Source organism: Protomyctophum bolini (assembly GCF_963924005.1).
Source record: "Protomyctophum bolini genome assembly, chromosome: 3".
NCBI lineage: Eukaryota > Metazoa > Chordata > Actinopteri > Myctophiformes > Myctophidae > Protomyctophum > Protomyctophum bolini.
Window position 1 is genome coordinate 4,682,382 of NC_137864.1, and position 9,641 is coordinate 4,692,022.

Below are 9,641 nucleotides of genomic sequence, written 5' to 3' on the forward strand. Positions count from 1 at the left end.
TTTGGGGGCAAACCGAGGCATATTTAGAGATTGTTTGGCCACCAATAAGAGTCAGTCGCTGCGGTGATGCTGCGTGTGTTCACCACAACTGATGAGATTTTGAGGGATAAAAAAAACAGCACCGGGAACTATAATGAAGAGAGTTATTAGTATTATTATTATTATTATTTGTTTGTATTATTATTATTATTAGCAGTAGCAGTGCAGTAGCAGTAGCAGTAGCAGTAGTAGTAGCAGTAGCAGTAGTAGTAGTAGTAGGTAGCAGTAGCAGTAGCAGTAGCAGTAGCAGTAGCAGTATAGCAGTAGCAGTAGCGGTAGCGGTAGCAGTATAGCAGTAGCAGTAGCAGTAGCGGTAGCGGTAGCAGTAGCAGTAGCAGTAGCCTCGGGTAGGTTTTAAATTATTAAAAACCTACACGTTATGTCACAGAATCACAATAGGACCTTTTGGGGGGGGTGAGACAGCGTTTACAGGGAATAATAATAATAATATAATATAATATAATAATAATATGTTTGAGGGGGCAAAATATTGCCAAAGTGAGGGGACTTGCAGCACTTATGTCTTTCATGGACTCCATGCTGATGATTTCAAACGATATAATGTGGCCAAACTCACTCTATTTGTGGCTCTGGTTTTGTCGTGTGTGTGCGTGTGTGTGCGTGTGTGCGTGTGTGTGTGTGTGTGTGTGTGTGTGTGTGTGTGTGTGTGTGTGTGTGTGTGTGTGTGACTGTGTGAGTGTGCGTGTGTGTGCTTGCGTGCGTGCGCGCATGTGCGTGCGTGCGTGTGTCATTGGGTGGGTCAGTAGACGGTATAGTAGTTATAGTGTCCACCAGTCACCTTTATTCACAGCACATGCCCATGGGAGGCGCCGCCGCTGGTCACATGGTTTCCTGCTATTGACCAATGAGAACCCCCCCGTCCCAAAGCACACACACACACACCCTGTTCACAAAACGTCTTTTGTGAAGCCTCTCATGAGCACACGTTAATAGAGCTTTGCACCATGTAACTTCCCTCGTTGGGATTTGAACCGGCGGGTTTCCATTTCTTTGATCTATATATAACAAACAAACGCTCAGGGGGATTCATTGGATGTTGTCCATCAGGTCAAAATGTGTGTCTATAGATAGAGGTGCAGACCTGGGGTTCCGCGTTCGGAAATAGCGCACCATATAGAGCGCACTGCTGCGCGATGCAAACTAAACAGGCGAGTGCGCATTTTCCGAACGCGCCCATAATATGGCCCTATATTGGACACCGTCTAAATGTCTCGATAGAAGAGCAGGGGGGGGGGGGGGGGAGCCCAAATACAGCTATACCCCCAATTGTTTTTATTGTAATAAAATACTCAACCAAATTTACATCCAAAAAAATAAATAATAATTAAAAAAAAGGTTACATAGTGCCACTTTTAGGTATGCTCTGAGATCAAAGTGCCCCGGGAAAGCCGACTGCAGTAAACATGGAGCAGCTCACATTCTGTCCATGTATATATATATATACTACAACCAAACCAAACCAAACAAACGACAACACATGCAGCGCGAGTGAACAAAGGTTCCCGGTGGACACACACATATACGGCCCGTTATAACAGCGTGATAGTTAAAGGAACTGCATTGACTTGAAGCATTGTGACTCTCTCTCACCCCCCCCCCCCGGGTTCACTCTGTGTATAGCAGCATTGTGACACTCTCTCTCTCTCTCTCTCTCACCCCCCGGGTTCACTCTGTATATACCAGCATTGTTGTGTCACTCTCTCTCTCTCTCACCCCGGCCCGGTCCTCACTCTGTGGACAGCAGCAGCAGCGGGTGCTTTCACTTGCCTGCTCAAAGCCCCGCTGTCTGTGTATACGAGCCACGAAAGAGGGTTATATATAACCGCCAGCAAACTGCATTAACCACACAGACAAACTCCCCCTTTTCACCTCGCATAGAACGGTGTCTCAACAACGACTCACTAACTAACTAACTAACTAACTAACTAACTACAGGAAGTAACAACACCTCCCTATACCCCATCCCCTCCCCTCTCTCTCTCTCTCTCGCTCACACACACACACACCTCTCCTCCTCTTTTACAATACGCCAGACCAAAACTAACACATGCTCTCTCTCTCTCTCTCTCCTCTCTCTCTCTCTCTCTCTCTCTCTCTCTCTCTCTCGCTCTCTCTCTCTCTCTCTCTCACACACACACACACACACACACACACACACGCACTCTTGCTCTCACCGCTCTTCTCCACAGCGGTCAAACCAATAACCTCTGTGTATTTGTCCCCCCCCCCTCCCTCCTCCTCCTCCTCCTCCTCTTCCACATCCCCTTTCCTCTTGTCGACTCCCACAATGCACCTGTTTGGGCGCACCCCCCCCCCCTCTCCCCCTCCTCCTCCGTCCTTCTCCCATGTGTTGTTGTTGTTGTTGTTATTTCCTTCTTGTTTCTTTCTTCTTTTTTTGTGTGCGTTCGTTTTCCATGTCGTCCGTATCCGTTTGTTCCGTCTGTCTGTCTGTCTGTGTGTGTGTGTGTGTGTGTGTGTGTGTGCGCGTGTGCGTGTGTGTGTGTGCGTGCGTGTGCGTGCGTGCGTGCACCTTTCGTCGGGTGTGTATGCAACAATGTGTGGCGTGTGTGCACATCGTGTGTGTGTGTGCGTGTGTGCGTGTGCGTGTGTGTGACTGTGTGTGTGGGTGTGTGTGTGTGTGTGTGTGGCCACCCCAGCGGCAGGATCAGTTACACAGACATGTATCAGATGCTAAGACACATGTGTCCACCGCTAGGCCTCGGGAAGAGGTGTCCCGCCCGGGTCGCCTATAAGGTAGACTCGTATACCCCCCCTCGACCCCTCCCCCTCTCTCTCTCTCCTCCTCCTTACCCCCCCCCCCCCTCCCCCCCTCCTCTCTCCCATCGCTGGGGCAGACCCCCCCCCCCCCTCCCTCCTCCATCCTTTCAATGTAAAAAAAAAAAAATCCTCTCCTCTAAAAGACCACCCCCTCCTCTCACTGCTGAGCCGTCCCTCTCTGCACTGTTCCACCACTATTACCCCCCCCCACACCCACCCCTTTTCCCCACCCCATCCCCAGCGCTGTTCTTCTGACTGTCTGTTAGTGCTGGTTGTGGTGGTGGTGGTGGTGAGCGCTGCTGTTCCGTCCTTTCCCCCCCCCCCCCTCTCCTCTCCTCCCCCGTGGATGGAGGATGGGCTTCGTCGTGAAGTGAAGTGAAGTGAAGTGATAGTGAAGTGGTAGTCAGTGCTGTTTTATTTTGATTTTTATATTTATTTCTTATTTTTCTTTTCTCTCGGTCGTCAGGCTGGCCGCAGGAGTAAGGGAATGGAGGAGCTTTGCCCGTCCTTCTGCAACCTGCACGGACGCACAATGCACACACACACACACACACACACACACACACACACACACGCGCGCGCAACATGCAACTATAGAACACGCGTGATCATGCAGCGAGTCGAAGCGGGGGTTGGCGAAAGTTTTAAAATGTTTTGAAAACGATGAGAAAATCGGCTGCATGCCTCTGACGTTCCTACTCGACAGAACACACATGTACACTTTTTTTATATACCCCATGTATCACTTTTACTTCATGAACTCTAAAGCGCAAAACAAATATATTCCTATATATTCGAAGAGGAAAATATTGCTTGAAAGAAAGGGTTTTCTTTTTTCCCCCCTGCCAAAACAGCCTATATATAGTAATGCCATGCATGAAGCACACATGAGGTATACAGTATGTGCCCTTTAGAAACGTATACAGTGGTGTATATATATATCACGTCGGGGCTATTATACACGAGGTGCAACGACCATGCTTACGATGCGGGTTAACAGAAGGATCGGCAAGGAAATGCTCGTCTTCATGTCCTCTACGTCTCTTATCCCTGCGGATGGCGCTCTGTAGCGCGCACACACACACACACATGCACACAGACAGACCCCCCCCCCCCCCCGTACAGTGTCAAACAAACACCGTTGGGTATATATTATATATATAGGCAAAGTTCTGGCCCCTTCCTAGTGTGGGCCGTGTTGGGTTCTTGTATAGCAAAAGCCTCATGCAGAATCTCTGGCCATGATGCCTGTTGGTGAGTCACAGACTATGGCAACGTATAAAGACTCGGTTGAGCTCCTCAGAAAACTCCCTTGTTTTTGTCCTGTGTGGTTTCCTTCCGTCTTCTGTCTATACACCTCCCCCCCGCCCCGCTCCCCTCCCCCCCTCTCTCTCTCTCTCTCTCTCTCTCTCTCTCTCTCTCTGTCAAATGTGTCAATGCAGTTCTAGTTGGAACGTTCGACTCCCCATCTTTCTACATCTCTCCTCCACCTCCACCTCCATCTGTCTTCTCTCTCTCTCTCTCTCTCTCTCTCTCTCTCTCTCTCTCTCTCTCTCACACATTGTTCTTGCGGATGCTTCTCATTCGCTCATCTCTCCCTTTCCGTGGTTTCTCCACCCTCTCTCGGTCTCCTCTCTCTCTGTGCCTCAGTGATCATTGTCCCTCCATGTTCCACCCATATAACACCACAGCACAGCCTCCATCCATCCCGCTGTCTCTCTGAGCTACTTTTCCCCCTCTTCTGTTCTCTCCCCCCCCCCCCCCCTCTCTCTCTCTCTCTCTCTCTCTCTCTCCAGCCTGTCTGACAAACAGGCCTATTGTGTATATATAATGCGTCGGTCATTGAAGAATCGTAACGTTTAACCGATAAAAGCTTCATGAAAACTCCTTTTAAAAGACAGTTGAGGTGATAAATCCCCCCCCCCTATGTTGTCTGTCAGCTTGGAGAGAGGTCGGACATTTTCTTTTTTAACTTTGGTTCCCTTGACACTGAGTCCAGTAGTCAAGTATGTGGAAAAGCTGTTTCTTTTTTTGTTGTTGTTGTTGTTTTTGGATACTATAAGGCTGCATTCTCGTATTAGGTTCAAGTATTAGGTTTGACAGACATGGTGAGAAGAGACGACTCCATTTTCAACTTGGCCTTTCTCAGTGGACTTTTTTTGTCAGTGTCGTTTTAGTGTTGTGTCTTTTTCTCTTGTCTTGTATACTGTAATATATACTCTACCTTCCCCTTTCTACCTGAACACACTTCCTGCCTCTCACTGTTGCTCCCTTGCTCTCGTTCTTTCTTTTCCTTTCTTTCTTTCTTCTTTCGTTCGTTCGTTCTTTTTTCGTTCGTTCGTTCGATCGTTCGTTCGTTCGTTCGTTCGTTCGATCGTTCGTTCGTTCGTTCGTTCGTTCTTTCTTTCTTTCTTTCTTTCTTTCTTTCTTTCTTTCTTTCTTTCTTTTTTCGTTCGTTCGTTCGTTCGTTCGTTCGTTCGTTTCGTTCGTTCGTTCGTTCGTTCGTTCGTTCGTTCGTTCGTTCGTTCGTTCGTTCGTTCGTTCGTTCGTTCGTTCCTTCTTTCTTTCTTTCTCTCCTTCTTTCTCTCCTTCTTTCTTTCTTTCTCCAGTTATACCACGCGCTCTTGTTAATTATTTTTTTTGCTCTTTCAGTGTTCATCATTCTCACCCTCCCCTTTTTATCTGTAACCGCATCTCATTAATCTGCCTTTTTATAGAGCCACCTATAGTCTCAACTGAAAACTAACAGCTTAGACCCCGCCCCCACAGAGTGGGCTTAAAAAAAAAAAAAAAAAACTCAACAAATAAACATACAACACTCATTACTTTTTGATCTTCACCTTCTCTGATTCTTCTTCTTCTTTCAGGGAATGTCACACTTGTCAGTCCTCTCTAACTCCCCCCCCCCCCCCCCCCGCCCCACTCCCCTTTGGACACAGCACCCGTTTTGCATCGAGAGAGATCTTGCCTCGACACCCCCCATCGTGTTTTATAAATCCAGACATTTCCCCCCCCCCAAAATAGTACCATCATCACTGGCACATTTTGACTTTGGAACACAAAGTCAAGACGCCACAAAGTGAGATAACACTGTACTATATCGGCAAGCAATTGATCGAACAAATCAAACAAAACAACAACAAAAAAGATATAAGAAACGCATCGAATAGAACATACTATATATCTATCGATCGTTTTTAATCTGAATGAGGATACTATACTCTCTGTCCGCGGATGGATGCACGGCTGCTTGTATTTGGGGCAAGGGAGAGGGGGTAGCGGCGGGCTGGCGGGGTTGGTGGAGGGGAGCTGGGTATAGGGTGGTGTGTGTGTGTGTGTGTGGGGGGGGGGGGGTGAAATAAGCATGCTGCATGTCCGTCTGTCGGGGACTTACACGAGGGACGTTACGGCGGTATTGCACGCAATCCCCAGATTCTGTGTTGCATGGCTACAGATGACGACATCACGCCTGCCTGCCGAGAGCCGTGGATGTTGGCTGTTTGCCGTTCGCCTGCCACGCCCACTTGTCTGGCATGCCCGACACTCACACACACAACACACACACACACACACACACACACAGCATGACAAAACTCACTATATGCCGTGCTTGCCTTTTTCCGTGAGTGCCCACGCTCATGTTCATATATATATAGGTAAACTCAATGGATGGGCCCAACTGGCTGGATGGGAAACAAACAAAGCCGTTTAATTAAATGGCTCGATTTGTTTCTATCTTGCGAGTTCCGCCATTGGATTTACCTTGTAGAGTTATATATATATATATATATATATATATACAGACAGGGAACCTCCACACCAGGTATATATAGGGGGAGCTCTATAGCAGATGCCTCGGTATAACAAAACAAAACAAAAAAAACATGCCAGTCTCCTCCAAAAAAAAAAAAATGGCAAGGATTGTCCCAGTGATACTGTCACTGTTCTTCTCCAGTCGATCTATTCGTGTTCGTCAAAAGGACTCCCAATTAAGAGTATAGCGTACTTAATTGGAGTCATGTGTGTCAAGTGGGTTACGTGTGCGATATACTGTATGTGTGTCACGGCTATAAGATGTGTGAATGAGCTTTCCTGGCATTCACACATTTTTTAAGGGAACATGGGCACAGGTTGGGCTCGGAGGCCGCGGCGCACACTATATATAGGCTCCGGTTGTTCTTCCTCGTCGTGGGTCCTCTCGGCTCTCAAGCCCCCGATTCATGCTTATAGTCGCGCGGCGGCGTCGTCCCGCCTGCGGACAGGAACAGCCCCCGACCCTCGAGCCCCACGTCGTGAGCTCGTAATGGGTCTGCTGTTGTTGTTCCAACTTCCAATGGCGTTCTTCTCTGCGCGCTGCGCGACAGCCGCCATCGTACGACGGAGCATAAATCAGAGGTTCCACGGTTGCTTAGTAGCAAAATGCCCCCCCCCTCCCCCCCCCCCCCCCCTTAAGACTAAACCACACCCCATATCAGAGGTGTGGCTTCCAGAGGTATACCTCTCACATTTAAAAGGTGTTGAAAGGTACCTATTAGGAGTCAGTCTGGAACAGACCGACAGAATGGGACTGTGCTGTATACGTGCAACCGGTCAAATGTTACAGGAGGGACTTTAGGACACTCTTCATGAGCGTGCTCGGTATGTGTACAGGCCTTCAATCCGGAAGTGCGTTCGTTCTCAGCCTATATACCGGTATACATTTTCGACCTCAAGCCAAATTGACAAACAAGAGCTTCATGGCACAGAAAGTACGTTTTTTTGCTTTGTCTTTTCTGTTATTATTATCCTAGACGGACTGGAAAAACTAATGAGAACATCGGAGACAGAGCCCAGCTATAACTGGCTGTTGTCTATGGAGCTCTCTCGACAACCCCTCCCCCTACCCCCCCCCCCCCCCCACACACCCTTCCTGGAGGTTCAGACACACCCCTTTACCCTGGACACGCCCCTTTCTCATCCTCTCTCTCTCTCGTCCTGACTGGCTCTCCCCACACAGAGGCTGCTGCGCATGGACCTGCCCGTCGCCGACGACAACACGGTGCATTTTAACTCCACCCTCATGGCGCTGATCAGAACGGCGCTGGACATAAAGATCGCCAAGGGTACGCCTTGTTACCTTCTCTGTCTCTGTCTCTGTCTATGTCTATGTCTCTCTCTCTCTCTCTCTGCATCCATGTATGCATATATATCCACACTTTTCCTGGGCTCCAGTTCCTGTCAATTTGATCCAATGAAAGCCAATGAAACTGGTCAGATTACCAATGATATCCAATGAAATCAACAGGAACTGGAGCACACACAGCCCAGGAAAAGTGTGGATATCAGCGATTCAACAACCGTCAGGCCGTGAAGATATTGAAAAGTGGGGCAAAACAAGGTTTTATTGATAATATAACATTATAGTGTTATAAATAAAATAAAGTGAATGTCATTTAGCTATACGTGGAACACTATAGTAACTTTATGGTAAATATATAAAAGGGGCTATTCATAAGTCACTATATGAAGACGGCATAGAACGTAAATATATATATATATATATATACGCCTATATATGGCTCAAAAGCGCTGGATTTGATAGGACGTAAATATACGCCTTTAAAGGCACGGTGAGGTGGGCCGCAGACAGGATTCATTCAAGTATATAGGCCCCCGGTCCAGAAAAGGTGCTGATCCACTACATATACTTTCTCATATACTGTATGTACTTCCCTGAACTGTCTTTTATCACTTTGTCTCTATATTGGACTCGTTCTCTTTCTCTCACTTTCTTTCACTTTTTTAATGCTTGATATTATGCAAATTGCCTCCGACTAATGAAAGCAAAATACCTGTTTTGTTGTTTTATTCGTCGTGTCTGTTCCGTGTGTCAATGTCTCAATTATGTCTCTGTGGGATTTTGTGCCTATGTTTGGTCTGTACCGTGTGTGTGTGTGTGTGCGCGTGCGCGCGCGTGTGTGTGTGTGTGTGTGTGTGCGTGCGTGTGTGTGTGTGTGCGTGTGTGTGCGTGCGCGCGTGCGTGTGCACGTGTACGTGTACGTTTTTTGCACAACATCTTTTGTTGTGCACATATGCATGGTTTCCCCATACATGCATATGTGTGTGTGGGATGTGCGTGGTGTCGTTTGCGTGTGTGTGTGTGTGTGGCTATGTGTTTGTGTGGTGCTTGCACACGCCTGGCTGCTGGCGACCACCGGGGCGGCGCCACACAGGCGGTGCGGACAAGCATCAGATGGACGCAGAGCTGAGGAAAGAGATGATGGCCATTTGGCCCAACCTCTCCCAGAAGACGCTAGACCTGCTGGTCACTCCGCACAAGTGTAAGTTGCAGTAAGAGAAAAAAACGGTGGTGTGTGCAGTGCGTGCGTGCGTGCGTGCGTGCGTGCGTGCGTGCGTGCGTGCGTGCGTGCGTGCGTGCGCGCGTGCGTGTTAGATGTGTCCGATCACCAACTCACCAAGAGGACAGCTTCTTCCAGTCGATGTTATACCCACTGCTCTGCATCTCCTGAACAGGTTGCCATGACAACACGATACATGCACATGATACAGTATGTACGAACAACATACACAACACACACACACTCACTCACACTCACACTCACACACACACACACACACACACACACACACACACACACACACACACACACACACACACACACACACAGTTGCCGTCGGGCAGAAACCTCCATATTGTAACTTGTCGTGGGGTTTTCTGTCACACAAAAGCAGCAAAAAGCAGCAGATGTGCCTCTTTTGGCTGTTTTTGAACTGTGAGCCTGAAAAGCAACAGTTTTTGGACA

General features: G+C 48.1%; 1 protein-coding gene across 1 annotated transcript in view; it reads left to right on the top strand.

The window, feature by feature from the left end:
• The window catches only part of cacna1ab (calcium channel, voltage-dependent, P/Q type, alpha 1A subunit, b), a gene marked incomplete at both ends in the record, with an annotated part of 241,854 nt that overhangs the window by 213,081 nt on the left and 19,132 nt on the right, over positions 1 to 9,641 (top strand). The window contains 2 exons of the mRNA XM_080760544.1: positions 7,835 to 7,940; positions 9,051 to 9,158. Coding sequence (XP_080616670.1) covers positions 7,835 to 7,940; positions 9,051 to 9,158 — 214 coding nt within the window. The remainder of the gene's footprint in view (positions 1 to 7,834; positions 7,941 to 9,050; positions 9,159 to 9,641) is intronic.